This window comes from Telmatherina bonti, assembly GCF_933228915.1.
Source record: "Telmatherina bonti genome assembly, chromosome: 20".
Taxonomy (NCBI): Eukaryota; Metazoa; Chordata; class Actinopteri; order Atheriniformes; family Telmatherinidae; genus Telmatherina; species Telmatherina bonti.
Window position 1 is genome coordinate 21,171,301 of NC_136618.1, and position 25,055 is coordinate 21,196,355.

The window sequence follows — 25,055 nt, forward strand, 5'->3', positions numbered from 1 at the left end:
TACAGTATCTTTGTGAACTGACTGAGATTTTTATCCTACATTTTAGGTCGTGTGTACCGAGGATTTCCATGCACGATCACGTAGTTGACCTTTAATCTTGGCCCTCATTTAGTAAACCGATTTAAAGGTGAGCAAAAACAAATTAGTAAGAACCCTGTGTATTTAATCTTGTGCATTTATTTAAGCTACATCTGCCCACAGTAGCTGAGAAATGCATTACACATTTATACTGAAAAGAACCCAAAACAAAAAAATGAAAGCAAAATTACATTTAGAAAATGCATTTACATTTTTGATAACAAATTGACAAAATATTAAAGTGGCTTTATTATGCACATTTCAGTCTAATTTATTTTTATATGCAAGTCCAGAAGGGCAAGAAATAATCAAGCATTTTTCACAAACCCCTTCATTCATTTTGTATTGATCGTGTCAGATCAGCCTCTGCCAGAAACAAGAGAACAGAGAAAGCTCCGCCCTATGCCTGCCTCTGATTGGTCAACTGCAGGAAGTAGTTATACTGAGCAGTGAAGGTGGGTGTGGTTTTTTTCTCGTGAACGTGCACAACCAGGAGAAGATGACCAATCACTGAGTCCTTCCCTGGGATGTCATGGAAATTTTGCAGTAGAAAAAACTCTCTAACACCAATAATTTACATCACCATGGAAACCGAACGCAGAGAGTGCTGGAAAACTCAAGCCTGTGTTTAGGTGATAAAAAACAGTGCTGCTCATATGTTTGATGGGTAACACTGCAGAAAGCTCAGAAAACTAGAAATAGCATAAAAGAGCTTTTTAAAACACTTGGGCTATTGCTGAAACAAATTTACAGGTGGCCAAACACAAACACAAATCGCAAAACAAATTCTTGTTATTGGAAAGAGAACATGCTGAATACCAGAAGAGATGTGGCGATGACTTCATCTACTGACAAATACTTAGTAGTTTGTCTACATGCAAGAGGTCAGACATGGCTCTGGGGACAGGAACTGCACAGAACGAGTTTCATGAAAATGTTCCAGAGACCATCCGCACAAAGCATAAAAAGGTTTAAACTGGCTGAAGTTGACAAAACATTGTTCAGCTACTAGAAAGTTTATGAAACTTCATGCCACCGACCTCCCACATGCAGCCAAACTCCAAATCATTTGTTTGAAATAAAAGATGGGGTCATCTTAGTGACACAGCGGGTAATTAAGATGTTCCATCTCCGTTAAGAGAAGTTTTTGTTCATTTATTCCAAGATTTGTGTCTCTTGTTGGTTTGTGTTTGCACTTGCATAAATGTTTAAAACTTCATAAATTTGTTCACTAAATTACGAATTATTTTTTTGAATTTACAAATGAGTTTTATTAAATAGAAATTAGTCTTCAAAATGAAAACATGCCTCTTAATTGTAATTGTGTTTTCATATCTCTGATGCTGTGTGTATTGAAGTGTGAATATGTTTTGCACTTCTCAGCCACCGTAGCAGGCGGGTGCAGTTGATGACATCAGCATCAAACATGCCCTGCTTGTTCGAAGACAAGAAACAAAATGGGCTTTGACAGCGAGCAAAGGAGAATGTAATTTCAGACACTTGCATGGAGCGTTTTGTTTCTTGTGTTGTTTTTGTCACTGCTTACCAGAAACCAGTAAATAAACAGCTTTACTTGAAAGACTGACATGGCGTCCACATTCCTGCAGAAAATTTGTCTGATGCACCTTCCCAGTTTGTTCTGTCTGCATCGTATTTCTGTTTCTTGTACCTGAATGACTGTACAGTTTGGAAAAACTGATGAATGTCTTGCTTTGTGATGACAACACGCATAGTTTATGTTCTGTGCAGAAAGCATGAACAGGTAGATCATGAGGATTAGATCAGCAACTACTCCACCCCCTTCCACTGGGACACTCCTGTTGAGTTTTTTACGTGTGTGAGCGGCACAAATCAAGCAGTTTGCTGTCTCCACACACTTTTGTTTAAACATGCTGCGCTGACAGCAACTTAATCCTGCTGGAAGATAAAAGCCACATGATAAACAAAACTCTCTTTGCTCCCTCTGCTTTTTCATATCTGCTGTCGTTTCGCCTTCCTCTCCGTTTCTCCACATGAGGCTTTCTTAATAAGCTCAGTCTCACCCACTTGACTAATTGAGGCCCATAATCGCAACAATAGCTGCGAGGAAGAAACTTCTGCTTTACTGCTTCTTTCTCACTCTCTTCTCTAAGTGGTTTCTTCTGCTTGAGAAAGTTGCTTTCTTGCCGCCGCCTGGAATAATGGGTGTGCTACGAGCCAGTGTCGGTCCCAGCATGTGCAGTCACACTGCTACTGTGCTGAATCCAAGATTTTTAACTGTTGCTGGCCGGTTACTGGGGCAAAAAGCTCAATAAGCCTTTGCATTCTCTGCCAAGTCACCTCTTTTATTTGCCGGAAAGCTACAGGGGGAGGGGGGTGTGGCTGATAGGGCTCGCATGGCATGTTGTTTTACCACTAGGTTTGTGGTAGCAATGAAGCAAGATGTGTGTGTGGATTTACAAGCATGAACTGAGTAATCCAGCGGCAGAAATTAGCCCTTTTTATGGAGAACTTTAATACTCGAACAGTCTCTACTAGATGCCTCTACAGATCTATAGAGATTTTTTTTTCTTTTTTTAAAGGAAAGATTTTAGTTTTAAGTTGAAGCAAACACACAAACATACACATATGTTTTAGCTGGATGCATGTTATAGTTAGAGTTACAAAAACTTGACCAAAGATGAAAAACAATGTAGATTTTTAGAAAACTGCTGCTGTGTTAAAGTCTCAGGGACCACCCTCCACCCCAGAACCCCATATCCACTGCGGTCCTGAACTCCGAAACCCCAGAAACTTTACGCCATCCAGTGCTGGAGGATCTGGAGCCATGACACCTTCCTGCATTCACTGAGGAATAAAACAGCACTTTGTGAAAACACACACATTTATGTGGCCTATAAAAGAGGGTTCAAATTTAATGAGCTGTTATGTGTAGCTTGTTTTTCACTTACTGAATATATAAATAATTTGATCACACACACACTTTAATTACCACCACCACCACACACACACACACACACACACACACACACACACACACACACACACACGCATCTATATTCATTAGAAAAGAGATTTTTTTAAAACTTATTTTGTTGCTTCAAAAGTCTTTAAATTGTATCAAAACACACTGTTTAGACCATAGTAGTCCAAAGGATATAAATTAATTAATGAATAAATAATCAAATTAAAAAGTAAATATATAGTTAAGTTAAACTAAGAATTAAAGAAGTAAAGGCAAAAGGGTCAATTATAATCTTTCAGCCTAAAACTTATACATTTCTTTATGAATAAATAAACTATGTGGGAAAATAGTGTTTTTAAAGTTGTGCATTATCATTATAGCTGTTGACCAACCCACATTAGTCTACTTACTATTTATGCTTCATCCAGCCAACATAAATAGTTAAAAGCTTTTTGCTTACATGACCTCGGTGCACTGGTTGGATGTGTGATTATATTTTCCGTTTAAAAGACTTCATTGCCAACTGTGCAAATGCAGCATGAAATGTGAGTGAGGAAAAAGATGTTCCATTAGTCAGTCAGGAAAAGAGAGGAGGTGGTGAGTCACAGAGACTTTCTACAATTATGACTCAGCAGGAATATACAACTCAGCAGGAGCTGTACAATGACTGAATCAGGCTATTAGCTCCACGGCTGCACAGCACTTTTACTTCTCTCGTGTGCTCTGTGGCTGTTGCAGGACTGATAGCAAGATCAAATCCTATTGTCAGACTTCTTCAGCATATCTCACTGTATCCGGTTTTATTTTAAATGTGTGGTAATCCATAAGCTTGCAATAAAAAACTCTCCTTTCTGGTGAGACAAAGCAGGATTTCAAAGATAATCAACCTCTTTTTGATCCATATTGAGATAGACACAACAATCAGTTCAGCTTTGCTAACCTTTGAGTCTTTTATTTGGAGGGATTATGGCCTCACTGCAGGAAAACTATTCATCTATGCCAAAAAATGTTATGTTATATTACAGCCCCAAAAATATGTGTTTTGTCCAACGAATCATGTCTGGACAGGAGCAAAGATATTCAGTCCTTGCAGAAAGATGGCATTTTTTCATATAAACAATTTGGTTATAATTGTTCATAATTTAAGATTTCTAAGAAGTCCAAGGTTATTTCCATCTGGTATTAACACACATCTTGGGTGATCAGATTATGCATTCAAGGCTTTGGCTCTGTTATGTAACAGACATGAAAAGAGAGAGAAGAAAGAAGTAGATGAAATGATTAATTTATTTCTGTTGTGGAGCTGTGTGTTGGCGCTTATTCTACTAACAAAACTTCTGAACTGAGTCCTGTTTTCATTCTGAACCAATCTTTGTGCAAAAATGGGGATTAAAAACTTGGAAAGAAATAAATAGCTCTGCTCACAAAATGGTAACTTTATCTTCTGTAATGCATTCAGCTGGGTGGGTGCAGCACGTTACGTCTTCTGAGCTCCATGATAAGTTCAGCTTTATTCGTTTAGCTTGTCGGTAGAGAAATATGCTTGAATCAGCTTTATATACTGAGGCAGTTTCTGGCAGGCCGTTTCTCCATGCATTTACACGGAGAAACTGTAAATGCATGGAGAACCTTCAGGTCTACCTTCACACAAATGAGGTTTCTGTAAATGATGCATTCCGGGTTTTTTTTTTTAACCCATATCTTTGGACCCAGATTCATGAAACCATGACAATTGAAAGGCAGAAATGTGCATGTACTTTCTTTTGGATATATAAAGCTATGAGACAATATGATTGTATTATAAAACACATCTATTGTAGAATTGTCTTCATGCACGAGCCTTCCATGTTTACTCCTTACTAGATGCAGACACTGCCTTCATAACCATTAGCTCATAAAGGTTGAATAGACATGACAATGAAAGCAAAAAGAGGCACCATTACTTTAATTTAGATCTGAGACATTTATTAGTGATGCAGAGGAAAGGACAGCTGTTTTTTATTTGATGTTTTCAGCACTGGAATAAAGATAAAAATGACTTCTAAATGTGGAAACAATGTAACAAAGTGATCAGTGATCCATTGCTTGGATTAAAATTGATGGGCCAGAAAGTAATAGGACACTGGGCAAAGGGAGAGCCAGCCACTGCTTATTTATGTGCAACAGATGAATACATAGCCTGAACAGTTTACAGCTTCATCTTGAGCTAATCAGCAGGGAGAGATGCATGCATGGATCATGTGTGCCGGCTGTTGTTTTAAACAAACCTTCAAAATCTAATGTGTGTCACAGATCTATGCACAGCTGGGATGCATGCTGTGGTTATTTGCTTACATACACAATTAGAAAAATAGTATTTTGGAATCACTAATGATAAAGGGTAGTAAAAAATATTTTCAAGTAAGTTATGTTCCTTTTTTAGGTAAATTCTAACACCTTTCACTTTGTTAGCCGTGATATCGGGCTTCAATTGCCGTATTGTGTGTTCTTCCTTTTGACTTAAAGGTTTTTGAGGAATAAAAAGGTGCATAGTACAGACATATGTTTACTAGGGATGTTCAATATTGCATATTTTACCAATATCTGATACACCGAAATTGTTCAACTCATAATTTCAATACCAATATCAGCCAATACTGTGTTAATAATAAATAAATAATACTTATCAAGTCTGGATTTCTCTCAGAGAAAAACATTTTAATTTGTGTGGAAGCTGGTTGACCTTCTGTTATGGTCCATATAGAAAGTGACAAAACTTTGGGAGCTTTACAGTTAATTAATCATAGCGTTTAATACAGTGATTAATTATAGAATTAAGTGATTGTGACAGCTATAGTCTGCTTATGATTGGATTACCCAGTAACATAATACCAGGAACAGGATACCAGGAATATACTGCCTTCATAAAAAACCCTTGCATGATTTATGACCACAAGTAGTCATATATTCTCACTTCCAACTTGCCTGGACACTGAAATAATCAGGACAAGTCTCACTCTTCCATAAAACTGTAAGATCAAATATCAGGTTATAAGATCATAATAAAGAAATACATTAAAAATAATTAAATAAAAAATTCATTTGTGTTGCTGTTACTGTTTTGGTGTCTCTCATTTCTCAGATGAAGCTTAGCCAATGATAAATGACCGCAATAACTTCTACTGTTCATAGAGCTTGCACACTGAACAGTGCAGCGATAACAGAGATTTATCTTACTGCATTATGCAGCTTTAACCTCTCAGTGCAGAGCAGAGGCAAACATAGACAGGTGGTTGCTGTGGTGCGATAAGACAGGCTGTTATTTCTCCCGTGCAGGCCTCAGCACATGATTGTTTAGTCTCTGAGCCACGATACTGGTTCTCGTGTTTATCAGATTGAATCTACTACCATAATCTTCATGCTGTATTAAGAGGAAGGTGGCCATATCACCCCTGAATGCTGTTAGATTGTTGTTTCATGTAAACATGTTTCAGTTCCTTCAGTTAAGGGGGTTGCATCACCTGTCTTCAGAGACTGAGCAGGGAACTGAGTAAATCCAGACCTTCCAGAACTTTTTTTTTCACTGCAACAACAGAATGTGTCGTTGGCTGAGCTACATCTGTGTGTTTGGAAGAAAATGGATGTTTTTGACCCCACTGGCAAAATGGCTGCATAGTTCATGTGTTTGACATGAACAAAGTTATGTTTAGACTTGGAGAGGACAAACGGGAGTGCTCGTACTCGAAGCTCTGCTTTAGTTAGAGAGACTGATCAGTGCTGAAAGAAATTGTTTATTTGCGCAGTATCCCAAAAGAAAATCAAGACTTGAAAAGGTAACTTATTGTTTATACAACTGTAAATGCTTTGTTTTTAGGACATATAATCAGACAAAACTGGTTTTTGATTATGTTTAATGGAGTTTTCAATAACTTTTTTCTGTACGTTGAGATGTTTTAATCCGTCTGTTCATGTAAACAAATACTTGGATTATTCATTTTATATATTAACTCTAACATGTTTCATTACATAGACTTATCCCGTCCCTATTCTGTGTTTGTGGTGACGCTATCAGGCACCAAAAATTCAAGGAGTTCTATATCTACTAAGTTTAAAGTAATTTTTTTTTCTAATTCTCACAGTAGAAATCATATGTTTGTAGTTTAAATAATTCTGAATAAATCAGGACAAATAACTACAATTTACTTTAAAATGAAAAGGCTGGAGAGATGTTTTTATCTAAATATCCTGAAATGCTACATTTACACTGACCAGCATTTCTTTCGGGTTCATGTGTTTTTTTTGCTAGTTAACATAACTTGGCTGCTCGGCCAATCACATTGCAGCAACTCAGTGCATGTAATCATTTAGACTTGGAGAAGATGACTTGCTGAAGTTCAAATGGAGCGTCGTAATGAGGGGAAAAGGGGGATCAAGTGTCTTTGAACATGACCTGGTTGTTGGTGTCAAACAAGCTGGACTGAGTATTTCTGATGCTGCTGATCTCCTGGGATTTTCATACACAAGTGTCTCTGGACTTTACAGAGAAAAGTCTGAAAAGATCCCGTGAGCAGCGGTTATCTGGAACAAAATACTCTATTGAAGTCTGAAGTCAGATGAAAATGAGCCGACTGGTTTGAGATAACAGAAAAGACTCAGATACTCAGATAACCACTGGTTATAACAGGAGTCTGCAAGAAACTATCTCTGAGCTTATTGAACCTTGAAGCAGATGGGCTACAACACCAGAAGACCCCATCGGGTGCCATTCCTGTCAACTGAAAAACAGGAAACTAAGACAACAGTTCACAAAACTGGACAAAAAGAAGTCTGGAAAGATTTTGCTTTGCTTGATGAGTCTCAGGATACATTCACATCAGCCTTTTTGATTTGAATCCTCGTGCATTTGCTCAGAAAGTCTGCTTCGTTTGGGGAAATGGGAATGCACCAAACAAATGATGATTCGGATCAAAGAAGTGGTCTCGGTCCACCTACAGACTCAAGACTTGGTCCATTTCAAGCAGACCAAATACAGAAAGCGAACTACAAGGTCACATAAAAAGTCACTTCCTGCATTAGGCGTAGTATTGCATTGCCGGTAAACGCGGGGCGTTCTACACAAATGCTACCACAACAAACGCATGTGAATCTCTGGAAATGGCTTGTGGTCAAATGTGGGGCGATAACAAAGTAAAAGCACCAAGGGTGCATTCACGTCAGGATAGTTTGTTAGACTCGATTGGGGATTCGGCTCAGCTGTAGGGGGGTGTATGGGGTAGACTGAGATCACATTCATGCTGCACTTTGGTCAAACGAGCCAAACCACTGGAATAATATATCCTCATTCTCACTAAATGTGGCGCTGCACTAGTATTTGACACATATGGAGACACATCTAACTTGTATGCAACATTCGAGTCCCCCACCTCTTTCTTTTAGGCGCAAGTAAGATCAATGCCAATTCCTTGGAATCCATCTTAACGACTGAAAGCCATATGTAATGAGGCAGGTCAAGACTTCCCATGCTTATCACGTCCCAGTGAGGACATCTTCTTGCAGCTTGTAGTTTGCCATCTCTCGCTTGCCTTACAAATCTCTGCTTCATCGTGGAGACAATGGAAAAGAGGACACTGTAGTGTGTGTAATCTTGAATCCCTGGTACACACTGAAACAGCGCAGATGTTATGTTGCAGATATGAGACATTTTAATCTTATGAGACACTTTAATGTGAAACAAACAGTACAGGACACAACCCGACTTAAACTTTTTCATTAAAAATAGGTCATATTTTGTAACACAAGAGGACATGAAATTCTGCTCCACTTCATCATGTTTGGGCTTTTTTTTTTTTTTTTTTTTTAGCCCTGTTGCTTGTTTGCAGCAGCCCTTCTCTTTGTGTGCATATGCTTGTCATGATTTGGGTTTTTCTGTGCTTTGTTTTTAGGCTTCCTGTTTTATTTTGTAGTTTTTCCTGTCTTGGTTCTTGGTTAGCTTCTTAGATTTCCTGTTCATTGATTTGGTTCACCTGGGTTCATTTAGTTCATTTGTTTCACCTGTTTCTCGTTCGGTTTTTCCTGTGTATTTATACCACTCATGTTCACTCATTGTTTGCTGGATCATTTTGTACCTCAGTTTAGTTTGTCTGTTCTGAGTTCCCTGGGTTCCTCTGAGGAAAATAAATCTGTCTGAGTTCTGCATACCGGCGTCCCTCGTCTCCGCGTTTGGGTCCACACCACATCTCCACTGCTCTCGTGACAGAATGATCCAGCCCGACGCGGACCCAGCGGAGAAAATTACCCCATATGAGCTCTTCTGCAGACGGGCTGCTATGAACTCTCCAAGCCGGGGTAAGCCAGCACCCAATCCATACTGGGGGTCCAGATTGGCTGTTTGGTCTCCTCCATCGCTAGGGCTTAAATGGACTGCTGGGATGGCCAGGAGGAGGCGGGACTGCAAACAACATTGCTCCCCTTTGCCTCCTGCTCCGAGGCCCACGTCTCCAGTGTCCCCGCCTGCTCCGAGGCCCACGTCTCCAGTGTCCCCGCCTGCTCCGAGGCCCACGTCTCCAGTGTCCCCGCCTGCTCCGAGGCCCATGTCTCCAGTGTCCCCGCCCTGGTCCACGTCCCCCCTTGCTCCATGTTCCCGAGGGGGTCCCAGGACGGGACGCTCCTCCCTTGACCCATGTTCCCGAGAGGGTCCAGGAGATGGACGCTCCTCCTGTGTCCCGAGTTCCCGAGGGGGTCCAGGAGATGGACGCTCCTCCTCTGTCCCCAGTTCCCGAGGGGGTCCCAGGTCGGGACGCTCCTCCTCTGTCTCCAGTGTCCGGCGAGGAGGTCGCTCCTTCTCCTCTGTCTCCAGTGTCCGGCGAGGAGGTCGCTCCTTCTCCTCTGTCTCCAGTGTCCGGCGAGGAGGTCGCTCCTTCTCCTCTGTCTCCAGTGTCCGGCGAGGAGGTCGCTCCTTCTCCTCTGTCTCCAGTGTCCGGCGAGGAGGTCGCTCCTTCTCCTCTGTCTCCAGTGTCCGGCGAGGAGGTCGCTCCTTCTCCTCTGTCTCCAGTGTCCGGCGAGGAGGTCGCTCCTTCTCCTCTGTCTCCAGTGTCCGGTGAGGAGGTCGCTCCTTCTCCTCCGCCTCCAGTGTCCAACATGAGGGATCCTAAGCCAGGCCTGCCCCCGTCGTCTGGGCCTCCCGGCCGTCCTCCAGAGCCGAGCCTGCCCCCGTCGTCTGGGCCTCCCGGCCGTCCTCCAGAGCCGAGCCTGCCCCCGTCGTCTGGGCCTCCCGGCCGTCCTCCAGAGCCGAGCCTGCCCCCAGACTGTTTCCTGAGCTGGGCCGTTTGGATTCTTCCCCCGGCCCTGTGCCCCTGCACTTTGTTTTTTCCCTTGGTCCCTCCTCTGGGCCCCCTCCTCCCACCAGTGTCTGGACTCTGAACTTTTTCACTGCTCCACTGCTCTCGTGACAATGCTGTTTTAACCTGTATGTTTGCAGGCGTTCCTCTTGGATGGCAGCTCGATCGCTCCAGGAAAAAATGAACAAGCGAGACTTGATGAGGACAGATCTGTCCTCATGTGAGCCTGTCTGACCTCGTGTGTCTTGTTTTGTCCTCTCAAAACCAAGCTCATGGAAAGATTCGCATTGAGATGATGTTTGATAAAAGATCACAAACATTTTGTCTGATTAAAGGCTTTTGCACGTATATAATCAGTCAGCTGAACAATAACTGAAGAATTTTCATTTAGATGACCGACTACATGCTTAGAGACCAATTATAAGAGGACAGGTTGCATATTTCCTGTTGTCTGCTTGACTTGTCACAGCTGGGGCCTGTTATGTTATGTTTCATGCTGACAACGCGCACACTATCTACTACGTTGACCCGTTTGTGTGTTCACATGTGACTTCCTGGGGCACCAGAGACAGATATGTGGAGACAGCTTGCATTGCTGGTGAAGGTCAGCAGACGGTCAGTGGCTCAAAGCATCAGCAGTGACCCGACAGGGCAGAAAAGGAAAATACAAGACGGCTGGTGGAGCAGTCTGATGTCTTATTGGTATTGATGACACTGATACTATAAAGTCTGCTTTGTTTCTGGAACTGAGAAAATACAAACTAAAGTTTTTTAAAGATGATGCCAAATTTTTCTAACAATTCAGCAAGAAATAGGACAAAAATACTGCAGATGTTCAATATTGTCAGCAGATATCAGCATTAAAATGCAATATCGGAAATTATTGGTATTGCTTTTTACTTTTAATGACGCATCTTTTACACAACGTGGACATATTAAATATGCAACTCTTCTGCTATGTCTCCTCTAACTGAAAATGACAAAATACAAGAGATGTCATGTAAAGTTTTTTGGATATTTTTATTTCTTTGGCACAACTCGCTCTAAAACTATCACTCTCGGTTGATATCTGTATTGGATATCAAAAGTTGTACATAACTGGTATATTGGATATCGGTAAAAGAAAAGCCAATATTAAACATCCAATAAAAAAAACAAAAAACAAAACTCTGACTATGTTTGTAGATATTATTAGCAACACCAGTTTGTAACAAGGCGTTATTCAGACTTTTGTAAATACAAACATCATAGAAACTTGCTCAATGCCAGCCAGTGGACAGCTCTATGTGTGTGACTGATTTATTGAGACAATAATGTACCGAAGTGTTCATAAACAGTCAATTACTACAGCTATCAACACTGACTTTCCCAGTATCATGCTACCACCACCATCCTTCACCATGTGGGAGAGGTGATGAGAAGTGTCAGGTTTAAGCCACACTTCTTGTTGTAATGTCATCTGACTGGAGTTACTTGTTGCACATATTTGATAAGTTTCCCAGTTTTTCTTTTTTTTCTTGTTTATTTAGCAACGTTCACTTCTAAAGACGACAACTGGATTGAATGATTAACTTAACCCTTTAAAACCAAACATATCATATTTGGTAATGCGCTTTCTGAGACGTTTGCATCACTTTTTCATTTTAATTTTGTTAAAAGGGCCACATAAAGACTTAAGATAAAAAAAAAGTTGGACTTTTTTCCCCAGTTTTTCTTAATTTGTGCTGTAAAGAGTTAAAGATGCAATGGCTTTTATGCCACCTTTGACCTCTCACCTGGTTCATAAATTTTTGTGTCTCACTCATTTGAAACTGCATATGTGAAGTGATGCCATGACTAATGTGTAATTCAAGACATCCTGTGACTTTCAGAAAGAAAAATGGTCTACAAAGCTCCGAAAATTGCCACAATTTTAAACTTCTATAGTGATCCATTGATATAAATAGTACATTTTTCAACAAGAAAGAGGTACTTAAATCTGAGCTAATTTGGCACCATAAGAAATATGTTTGGCCACAAATATTTGTTATATGCTGTTTTTTTTCATGTAATTACAGGAAACAATTATCTTTCACAAATCTCTAGTAACTAACACCATGCTTGAGTTGAAGAACCTGTTTTTTCAGCAATTTCACATAGACATTGCAGAGCTTCTCCCTCCAGCATTTTCCACAACATTTCATTCTAACGCTTTCATCTTTCTCCTCTTTGATGCCAGAAAAATCACCGCAAGCAAAAGCAGAAAGAAACCACAATTTATTTGCATACAGTCCCCCAGCATCTGCTGTAGTCTTCTTAGCTGGGTGTTTCCTTTGCTTCTCCGAATTGATTTATTAAATATTAATGCAGTACAGCATATCAGCTCATCATCGAGGTATGAGGTGTGGGAAGCGACTCGGTAGAAACAAGACAGCTCATGTGTTAGAGACAAAGCTCTTTTTTCGCCGTACGGGATGAACCCACATGGTATCAGACAAAGACACTCTTTCATTTAATATTCCTCTGTGAGGCGAATCATGCTGAAAGAGTCTGGCGGTACTTTAGCCCTCTCTCCTGTCCTTTTCTGGCTCTGACTGACTCATCACTACCCTTTTACTGATTCTGAGATGATTTACTGGCCTTTATGGTGAGGAGAAGATAAAAGGACCGATGACACAATCAATTAACCAGCTGATTGTGACATCTTAATCATACAGAGGATAAAATTTGCAGTATTTTCTGCTATATTTTGGCTTCTGGCTTTAATGCAACTCAGCTTTCCACAGAACAGAAGTCGGATCCATTACTATTACACGTTACAAACACACAAATCCGTCTTTATGCAGCCAGTAAAACAGACATTCATTGGTAAATACAAATTAGTTTCTAGCTTCAAATTTAATCAAAGCTTTAAAATTAGACCACAGACTTTATGCATGATGACTGTTTTATTCAGCTGCAGTACTCAAATGTGTACAGAACATAATTTTTGTGCGTGCAGCAAAATGTATTTAAAAAGTGTCTATTTAAAGCTAAAAGCAGAAAGATACAATAATATTAGCTCTGCTTTCACTCTGTAGACCCTGAACTGCACAATAACTGTCAGCAGAGTCATAAGTATCATAAGCAGCACTGCATGTCAGATTATGTTGTCATTCATTTGGATGACAAGGTTATGCAAAATGTTTCAGTTACCAAGGTTACTATTTTACGCAAACATTTAGAGGTCCCATATCATACCCCAATTTCATATGGGTGTCAGAGGTGCAGCAACATAAGTCAAAATGGTGTACGCATTTTAGATTTTTTGCTTTAAATGGAAAAGCAGAGCTGGACATACAGAAATCTATTGGTAAACTCTGTAATGCTTATGTCGCGGTACTGCGGTAACAAGACGAATGTTGCTGCCCACCTAGCAAGATACCATCCTGAGGTAAATGCAGAGCTAATAGCCAAACGTACAGCAGTAGCAAGCCAACAGACACTCAAACCAGCACTTTTATATGCAGTTCAAGCTTTTGAAGCAAGAGTATAAATTTCAAACAGCTGGTTCAAATATATTACTGCTGAATAAATCTTAAAAACTGACGAACAGTAGATTTTTTTTCTTTGGGAAATCAGGCTTTTGATATTATCTGTAAACCTGGTCATCATGCAACTTTAAAAAATGGTCTGCTGTTTAAAAAGCAAACTAAAAATTGGCAACACTTAGGAATCCCAATTTAAACTGAATCAGCAACTAAAAAAAAAAAAAATCGTTACAAAATCGAATTGTGAGAAAAGCATATCGTCCCAGCCCTAGAAACCAGGTGCCAAGGTGGATCGGTTTGAATCCTCTACCATCAGGACGGTATAACCACACAACTGAAGGATATGACGTCAATGTAACAAACATGCACCAAACACAACTGTAATGGCGTCGGTGACCAACTGTGTAATTGAAGTATATATGATTTTGTTATCCAGAGAAGTCCAATGTGTCTGAATCATCTTGTAACAAGTTAATCAAGTAATCCGGGCTTGTTTACAGCTTTTGCATCAAAATGCACAGCTGTTGCAACAGAACACCGCGCTACTGTACTATCAACAGCAGGAGCAAGCAGACATGGAGAACAGTGTATGTCAGATGTTACGTGGATTTATATGAACGTCCTGCAACACGGAGCGAGCCTTTATCTGCACATGGGCTATGTCTTGTTCAAGCTTAGGAGTGTTACTTTTTAGCCATCACAGCGCCCCCCCACAGACTCGTAGTTGGTACTGCAGCGGTGTCACGGGGAAGGTGAAGCCTTTCTCCTAGTTTTCACCACCATTTACACACCTGAACCAGCTTTGGTGCCACGTGGACGTACCGTTAACATCAATTTTCTATACCTACTTCATCCTGTTCATTATCGGAGGTGGTGTTTAGGGGGGTTGCTACTGCAAGATGAAAACTTCCTGAACTACAAGCATCGGTTGTTAGTTTGACATTCCCTTCTCCTGAGCTTAATATTGCATGCTAAAAATGTGTTTATACAATTAATTTGATTTCCAATAAGATACTGTTCTAAATCCACTGTAAAATGTTGCACTTATAGTGAAAAAATGCACAGACAGGAAACAGTGATAACTATAAATTGAAGAACTTCATAGTATTCTGAGGACTGTGTAATCATTTAAAGCCAGAGCTTGTTATCTTTCTCTTTTGCGCACATTTTGCTTCCTCCTACACTCAAAATGAAATCTAAAATGCTGGCATTAAGAGATTAAAAGAGCATTAAATGCAATCTCCCCTTCTCATTTCCTGTTAAATCTCAGTGGTCATATCTTTAATAAAAGTCTAATTCCCCCAAAAGCTCAGCCGTGGTTTGTGAATAAAGGCGACTCATTTATGTCTACGCCTACCAGTATCCGATGAAAATAAGGAAGCCACTGTGCTGTTTAGCTGGAGATGTTGTTATTTTGTTTGTAGATTTCGTGCATAAAATGGCCTCACTTTAATTTATGATGCCTAAAGTGGTTCTTGTCCTCTACGTGGCGAACCAAACTTGTCAAATCACAGTGAAAACATGTTGGTAAGACGTGCACAGGCATAGATGATGTGGTAATTTACTGAGAGGTTTGCAGAGCAGCCTTCAGGATACACTTTTACTCAGCTCAGATGGAGATTCAGAAAACATCGTAATAGACGTCGGTGTTGTGTTGACACAAGCACAAAATTTCCTAAATCTCCATCCACTCCCTAAACCCACCTCCCGTCTACAACCAATCACAACCCAGCGTCAGAGGAGCTGTTTATGAGTCTTAGCCAGCGTGACCAAGCAGCAGACCCTGCTCGGCCCACTGGGATGCAGAAGTTGAGACAGGGGGGTCGAATGATTTAAAATATCTTGAGAAAATAAACCACAGCCAAATGTGATGCCGGAAAGAAGCCAACGTGAATCCTTGTGAACTCAAGCAAAAGTAATTCAGTTCACTGTCAAGAGGTCAGAGCACTTTGCTCCAGCACTGGAATGCCTGTAATCAGGTTATGATCTCACACTGACTGGGTGTCGTAAAATATATGTCATGTCTCTGTGCAAAGAAACCCCGCAGAGAAACATTAAACAGAGCTGCCAAAAACCTTTTTTCTTGTCTTTTTTTGTCCCTTTCAGTTGTGGCTGGCATGTTAGCAAGCTATCTGCAGTCTGAATCCAGAATATGAGATGAGAGTGCTTATAGCAACTCTTGCTCTGATTTACTTTTTCTAAATTGCTCTGTTTGGTTCCTGGAGTCATTTTGACTGGAAAGATTATGAAGCCATGAAGTGAGCACAAGGGAAGTGCTGTAGATTATATCAGTGGTTAACATTTAGCAGTAATAACAGCCACTCAGATGGAGGGAGAAGCCTGAATACTAGCTGTTAAGTTGCCACCCAGTCATTTAGCTTTACGTCAGTTTGCAGCTGTCTAGAAACACCCGGTTGACATTTTAAGGTGATAGCCATAATGATGGTGATGATGAAGAGTCTGGAGTGGGCTCGCTTTTTTTCAAGTGTTCAGAACCTCTATTTATGACCTACTTTCCATGCTTGTTTTCTGTAAGATTTAGAAGAATCAGACTAAACAAGGAAGTGCAACAATGAGAAGCTGAGCAGATGTCAACAAATGTGGTGCGGCAGATCCATTGTTTTCTGTTGTTGTTTCTTTTTTCTCGTGACCTTATCCATTTTCCTCCCCATTCCTGCTATTTCCAGTTTAGAGAACACCACATCTTTCAACATACTAGGCTGCAACTGTTTACAGATGAATAGAAAGTGGTTTGGTGAAATTTCTCAGTAGAAACAAAGATGAAAAAGACAGCGCTCTGATCAATTGGAAGTTTCTGATCAGTCCTAAATTTGTTTTGTAAAGTGAAAAATCCACAGAATGCAGGTAGTATTGTAAAGGATTTTCTGCCGCAGCAAACGGGTATGGGAATGTCATGACAGGCCTGTATGCTGCATATTGTGGTGGCATCATTACCAAACTGGCCGCATCTGTCTTATCTAATGCATTTGATGGATTTTCCTCTTGATTCTTCATGAGAGATCACTGTTTGATACCAAGAATCCTCTAATGAAAGTCAACAAGCCTCTACAGAATTCCTCTCCTTCACTCTTCTTTAATAAAAAAGCTGAATAAAATCAACTAAAGAGATAAACATGATAGAGTTGAATGAAGCTCTATTAAAAGAGCTGGTTTAACCAGATGCAACTAGAGTTGGGCCCAATCTGATCCAATATCAATATCTGTGTCAGACTCGGAAACTGACATGAATTGGGCTTTAATTCCCCAGTCCAGCTCACCAATCCAAGGAAAGGATTGGTGAGCTGTTATAAGCTGTGTTTATAGCTTATAACTAGGTTTAAGTTGACCAAAGTTTGTTGATGCAGAATCAGAATGAGCTGCCTTTGCTTATATAGCATGTCACTAAACATAAAAACAAGCCAGTTGCAACTGTACATGTGTGTACAGCCGATGTTTCCAGGCTAAAACGTTGTTGCCAAGAAGGTAAAGCAAGACAGGGGAGTATCTGATGCGGATTGTTTTGCTCATGCACTCCAGCTTGTTGAACATGCAGCGCTTATTTTACTGCGGTGTCAGCGACGCTTTCACTGATGCAAATAAACCTGCAGAGCTTTTTAAACATTTATAGCTAGCACAGTCCCTTTTTGTAGGATCTTCAAAGTGAAATAAAGTTTTTGCAAATAGGCCACACGAAGACTTCTTGCACATATCCCATGACCCTCACATGCAGGTTTATGATTAGATCCAGATGTGAACTGAGAAAGGTCTTCTTTCCCCTCAGATTCCCCCATTCACAAGGTTTTGTATGTTGCAGATTAGTTGAATACTTATGAAAAGGGATGATGTGGTATACATTTCGTCTGTTTTGCTGATGCTGAAGCAGTATTAAACATATTGTTGTGGCATTCAGCATCAAGTTTTATGCTAAATCTATAAATAGCATGATCGGTCACTGATTATTGGATTGCCTGGTTCTCAATTAACCCAGTGTTAATAATGTATATTATTAAGCTCAGACCTGTAACTCTGTGAACCATGAAGGAAAAACTGAATTAAATAAAACAAACAAAGCTTTTAGCAGCAGGGGCTACAATTCAAACACAAAGTAAGCTCTTAGGAGCACAAGAGGGAAAGTGGGGAAAAAGAGTCGTGTTTAACAGGATTTGATGTCATTACTTCGTGTATTAACAAAAAAAACAAACACAGCAACAGCATTGCTGATTACAGACTGATTACTTCATGTATCCTAGTTTTATGAAAAAGTTAAGTATTGTTGTGCACAGCACACACACACAGCACACACACACAGCACACACACAGCACACACAGCCCCAAGGTCAAAACACTTTCAGCACAATAGCCTATAAAGATCCAGCACGTGTTCTTTGACATTGTACCAGGAGATATTGGAAATTATGTTTCAGTTTAATGATCCCAGTGAGGCTATCTTATGGAAGTCAGATGTCAGGGTTGTGAAAGTGATAGGATTGTTTGGAAAAACACTTGTCACAATAGCTAATGGTCATGCTTTTTCCTATAGAAATCTGGGCAACATGAACGCCTCTGTCAAACATGACGGCACTCTGCAATGACTTACTAATCCTCTGAAAGTGATGCTTTTTCCTTCATAAGCACAAACAAATTCCCATCCGTCTGGCACAGGTGCAGGGTTAGTATCATTTGTGAGTCTTGCATTATGGTTCTTGCAGTGGACTTTGATCTCAGCCCAGCCTAACTGCACCGCCGCCGCTGCTGCATTAGTGTAGCGAGAGGGTACATCAGGCCCGCCGAGCTGAGACAGTAATATCCTGTGACGAGCTGTCTTTGAGCTCTTCGCTGCTGTGCCGCCTCATGCAGTGAATGAGCCTCAAGCTGTCTGTGTCTGCCAGATTTTAGTCTCAGCCGCTCTCTTCACTCCACTGTCTTAACTACACTTTGTTTCTTTGCTGTTCTCAGTACTTTGGCGCCACCTCCTCCATCTTGTGGCTTATGTCTCATCTCTCCAAATCCCTCATTCACAATCCCCTCACTTCTCCCCCAGTGATGGTCTCTTACTAATCTGTCTCTTCCCTCTTTAGAAAGCTGCTGCTCATCCTTCTGCCCCTCTTTACTGTTCATCATGTTTTAGCCTTCTGGTGGCATTTGATATCTCCCATCTGTCCTCTTTGACACCGCACAGGACATTGGACATGGGAAACTACATGTAATATTGCAATGTAGACAGTAATGCACTGTATTATTTAATTATTTTTTTCCCCCCATAAACCCACATTCAACTTTTTATCAATAGAGCTGCCAGTCATAATCCTGTGAGAGTTTTGCACGAGGCTTTTAGTTGAAATTAAAGCCAAGGCAGGGGTGCGCATCAGAACATTCAGGACAGCGTTTTTTTCATTGAATATTGAATGCACAGCTACTTATAGAACTTTTTAGGCCCAATCCACCAGTCTGAGCTCTTCTCATTGCCTAAATATACTAAGCTTGACTAATTATGTGAGATTCTTAACTGTCACAAGTAAATTTATTGTAATATTTGGTCCGTTGTTGTTGCTGCTCAGAGGAATTTTCCACCTGGCTATGTTTTTGTTTACCGACGCGGCATCAAATCTCTTAAAGGCAGACAATTTTGCTGTTCTGTTTCAGCGTGGCCATTTTACTAGTCCTGTTAGTTGATATGACAGGTGGCCATTTTCAGCAGAATAAACTTTGAAGAGCTTACTGTGTGATATCAATCCAACAGGAGGACAGACTTGTGACTTAATTGAACTTTTGTTCAAACAGCAACATTATAATCCTAGAGCGTGCAGACTGAGGAAGTCAGCAGCTTGACCAGCACTTGTTATGTAACACATAATTACACTCAATATAAATTACATACAGTTGTGCTCATATGTATTCATACCCTTTCATTAAAGAAAAGGCTGAATTTACAACAGTCACTCAAATAACTGGAGACTTAAAAAAAGAACAATAACTAAAAATTTGCAAAAATATAATTTAGTAATATAAGACACCATTTTTTCATTTAATTGAGTTGAAGAAAGAAATTAAAAACAAACAAACAAGTTGGTCCTGGACAAATTAGAGCACCGTTCTGTTGAACAGTGGGACAAAATACCTGTCAACAGGTGCAGAAGTCTGACTGAGAGGAACAGAAAACACTTGACTGTAGCGGAAACATTAAAGGATTGTTCAACAAAATATTAGTTTATGAGTGATGTAATATGTAATAAATTATCTTTTTTGTTTGCTTTTGAAAAAAAAAAAATTTTTATTGAACCAGAATTAGAAAACAATGTAATAATTTTCATAAAATTTTTATTTATTTTTATTTATTATTACTTTAGTCAATTTCAGCTTATTTTACCTTCTTTAATGAAAGGGTATGAATAAATATGAGCACAACCGTACATCTGACAACAAATATACACATCATAACCAGAGGAAGCAGCCTTTAAACAGTTTTTTTCCAATCTGCTGCTTGTTTTAGGGATGATTTAAAAGTACAAGTTTTGGGAGAGAGGACAATAACTCCTCTGTATGTTTTGAGTGATGTAGGCCAGGACGTGGAAGCAGACTCAGTGTTTGTATTTATACAAAGCTACAGCTGGAAAACTGAGAGAAGAAATTTCACAGTTTTGGAGGAGATTAAACAAAACAGAAGGAAGAATTAACATTATTACAATATGTATTTAAATAGAATTCAAAACACCTCTAAGCAGATATTTATTTTGCTTCACGATTGTTTACTAAATTCAGATATTTAATAACTTTTTGTTGTTGTTTAAATTATATGATCGCCCCAGAAGTAATCATAATAAATGTTGTTATTGCCATTTTAAAATATTTTACATAATCGTCTTATGATTCAATTTGCTCTTGTATTTATTCTTCTGTTTTAGTATATAATGTGTCCTGATTAAAGTAGAAAAAGACTTGTGGAAACATGGTGAACAGCATCATGGTGATTAAAGGTTAACAGACTTCAGTGCTTTCACTCAACATACAGGTCAACTCTTTAAGTATATATAACTTGTGACTCATGTTCACAATATATAAATATCATTTACATGTAGGTTCTTCTGAACCAAGGGACAAAAAATGCTTGAATCTTAAATCTGTCCTAAAGCCAGGAAAACAATCAGTTGTGATAATCTGTCAAAAGCTGAAAGTTAGGTTCTACATCTGCTCTTGTGTGCCCCCTGCAGGTCAGCCAAGGTAATGTCCCAGGTGTGGAGAGCGCCTCTTTGGCCATGGACACAGAAGAGGGAGTGGAAGTGGTGTGGAACGAAGTGCTCTTCTCAGACAAGAAGGTCTTCAAAGCACAGGAGGTAACAGCACACAGAGCAGTAGCAGTCTAAACCTTTAGCTCCAACCTCTAATAACTGATACTGCAGTCTATTTCTGTAATGTGTGTATAATTAGCGTATATATGATTTTGTTATTCAGAGAAGTCCAATGTGTTTGAATCATCTTGTAACAAGTTAATCAAGCTTTTGACCACACATTGGGATGTATAAAACAGACTTATGTATAAAAAACAGGAACATGACCATGTCACACCACCCTCCTTTATTTTAACAGCTAAAATTTCATGACTCATATAGTTTTCAGTTAAATTAATTTGTAACGAGGACATAATGTGCAAAACTTTTTGTAAATGTTATCCAGGAGAAGATTAAGGAGATGTTTGAGAACTTGATGCAAGTCGAACACCCCAACATTGTCAAGTTCCACAAGTACTGGCTAGACATGAAGGAAAGCCAAGCTCGGGTGAGTTTTTTATTCAATTCAATTCAATTCAACTTTATTTATATAGCGTCAAATCACGGCAATGCCATCTCAAGACGCTTTACAGACAGAGGGGAAAACATAATGAAGGCCAATTCATAATAGCCTATATAAGGAAACCAACAGATTGAGTTGAGTCCAACTCAATCTCCCATCCTGAGCAAGCACACTGGCAACAGTGGGAAGGGAAAAACTCCCTTTTAACAGGAAGGAAACCTCCGGCAGAACCCGGCTCAGGACAGGCAGCCATCTGCCTCTGCTGTGTGGGGGGAAGAGGACAGAAAGACAACAGGAACTGCTACTCCCGGCCAGGGAGACCTGCTGAGACAGGAGACATACATGTTAATGATGCAACACTGTTATGGGGGGTGGGGGGAAAGAAAGAGATAAAGAGAAAAAGAAAGAAGCTCAGTGTATCAGGAAATGTCCCTCAGCAGTCTAAACCTATAGCAGCATAACTAAGGGATGCTAACCATCCCTAGCTATAGGACTTATCAAAAAGATAAGTCTTCAGCCTAGTCTTAAAGGTGGGGAGGGTGTCTGCTTCCCTAACACTAACTGGGAGCTTATTCCATAAGAGAGGGGCCTGATAACCAAAGGCTCTGCCTCCTGCTCAGCTCTTTGAGACTCTAGGAACCACAAGTAAGCCTGCAGTCTGCGAACGAAGTACTCTGCTTGGTATATAAGGAACAATGAGGTCTTTGATATATAGTGGTGCCCGGTTGTGGAGGGCTTTATATGTAAGGAGAAGGATTTTAAATTATATTCTAGATTCAACAGGCAGCCAATGAAGAGAGGCTAAAACTGGAGAAATATGATCTCTCATGCTGGTTCTGGTCAGGACTCTGGCTGCAGAATTCTGGATCAGCTGAAGGGTTTTCAGGGCATATTTAGGACAGCTCAGTAATAGAGAGTTACAGTAATCTAGTCTCGAAGTAACAAAAACATGAACCAGTTTTTCTGCATCACTCTGAGACAGAATGTCCCTAATTTTGGCTATATTACGTAAATGAAAGAAGGCTGTTTTAGTAACCTGCTTAATATGTGGGCCAAAGGACAGGTCAGGGTCAAATATTACTCCAAGGTTTCTCACTGTAGCACTGGAAGCTAAAGTAATGCCATCCAGGTTCATTACAAAACCGGAAAATTTAGCTCTGAGTTTTTCAGATCCAACGAGAATTACTTCAGTCTTATCTGAGTTTAAGAGGAGAAAATTTCTAGACATCCAAGTCTTTATGTCTATGAGACAATTTTGTAGCCTATTGGGCTGATTTGTTTCATCTGGTTTAAAGGATAAGTATAGTTGAGTATCATCTGCATAACAATGAAAGTTTATTCCATGCTGTCTAATAATTTTGCCTAAAGGGAGCATATATAGCGTGAAGAGTATTGGTCCAAGTACAGAACCTTGAGGAACTCCATGACTTACTGTAGTTTGGGAGGAGGACTTGTCATTTACATGAACGAACTGAAGTCTATCAGATAAATATGATTTAAACCAGCTTAACGCTGTACCTGTAATTCCAATCACCTGTTCTAGTCTTTGTAACAGAATGTTATGATCGACTGTATCAAATGCAGCACTAAGATCAAGCAAGATAAGTACGGACACAAGTCCTTTGTCTGAGGCCATAAGAAGGTCATTAGTAACTTTCACCAATGCTGTCTCAGTGCTATGATGAGCTCTAAATCCTGACTGAAACTCCTCGCATAAATTATTTCTGCTCAGGTGGGCATGTAGCTGAGCTGAAACTATTTTCTCCAGAATTTTGGACATAAACGGGAGGTTAGATATAGGTCTATAATTTGCTATCACCTCTGGATCCAGAGATTGCTTTTTAAGTAAAGGCTTGATTACAGCAGTTTTAAATGATTGTGGTACATATCCTGTCACTAAAGACATATTGATAAGATTTAGTAGTGATGTATTAATTAAAGGGAAAATGTCCTTAAAGAGGCTCGTTGGGAGAGGGTTTAAGATACAGGTGGATGGTTTAGATGAAGCTATTATTTTAGTTAATTCAGAGGGTTGGACAGGACAGAAACTATTTAGACACAAGTCAGATCCTGGTTCTAAGGATGCTTCGGAGACCACAACAGGCTCAACATTATAGGTAGAAGGAAGAGTATTGTGAATTTGATCTCTAATAGTGTCAATTTTATTCCTGAAAAAATACATGAAATCATCACAGCTAAGTGAGAAAGGAATACATGGCTCCACAGCGCTCCGGCTCCTAGTAAGCCTAGCTACAGTGCTGAAAAGAAACCGAGGGTTGTTTTTGTTTTCCTCTATCAATGATGAATAATAAGCTGTTCTTGCCGTACGTAAGGCTTTTTTGTATACGATTAAATGTTCTTTCCAGGTTAAGTGAGACTCCTCTAGTCCTGATGAACGCCATCTGTTTTCCAAACACCTTGATGCCTGTTTTAGAGCTCGAAGCTGGGAATTAAACTAGGGAGCCTTCATAATCTTACCTAATTTCTTCTTCTTTAGGGGAGCAACATTATCCAAGGTTGTACGCATTGAAGCTGTTATAGTATCAGCATGTTGATCAATCTGAGCAGGAGTAAGGCTTAGAGGGGGACTCTCAGTCATGCTAACACATGGTAGAGGTGAAAAAATTGATTCAATTGATTGTTTAAATTTTGTAATATTATTGTCTGATAAACATCTACTATAGTAGAATTTATTTTTGGTCAGTGAGTAATCAAATAAAGTGAATTCAAAGGTTAATAAGAAGTGATCGGACAAGACAGGGTTTTGAGGAAATACTTTGAGCCTATCAGTTTCAATACCATATGTTAGAACAAGATCAAGAGTATGACCATGAGAGTGAGTGGCACCATTGACATTTTGTGAAAACCCAATTGAGTTTAGAATAGAGCTAAAGGAAATGTTTAAACTATCATTTTCATTGTCAACATGAATATTAAAATCACCTAGTACAATGACCTTATCAGTAGTCAGCACTAACTCAGACAAGAGATCAGAGAATTCGGTCAGAAACTCGGAGTAAGGTCCAGGTGGGCGATACACTATTGCTAAAAGGAGCGGTTTCTCTGAATTCCATTTTGGATGAGATAAATTTAATGTCAGGAATTCAAAGGATTTATAGTTAGTTTTGTGCTTAGGATTCATTTAAAATTCTGACTTAAAAATAGCTGCAACACCTCCTCCTCTGCTTGTAGTTCTAGGAATGTGAAAGTTTAAATAGTTAGCTGGCGTAGCTTCATTAATACTAACATAATCCTCTTGCTGTAACCAGGTTTCCGTAAGACAGAATAAATCAATGTGGTGATCACCTATCAAGTCATTGACTAATAAAGACTTATTTGGGAGGGATCTAATATTCAGTAGGCCACACTTTATTGTCTTATTTTCAGATTTTATTAGATCCATTGTTTTTATTTTTATGA

General features: G+C 39.7%; 1 protein-coding gene across 1 annotated transcript in view; it reads left to right on the plus strand.

Moving 5' to 3' along the window:
* The window catches only part of nrbp2b (nuclear receptor binding protein 2b), a 51,370-nt gene that overhangs the window by 18,432 nt on the left and 7,883 nt on the right, over window positions 1-25,055 (plus strand). Inside the window, exons 3-4 of the mRNA XM_079259408.1 lie at window positions 21,056-21,178; window positions 21,519-21,620. Coding sequence (XP_079115534.1) covers window positions 21,056-21,178; window positions 21,519-21,620 — 225 coding nt within the window. The remainder of the gene's footprint in view (window positions 1-21,055; window positions 21,179-21,518; window positions 21,621-25,055) is intronic.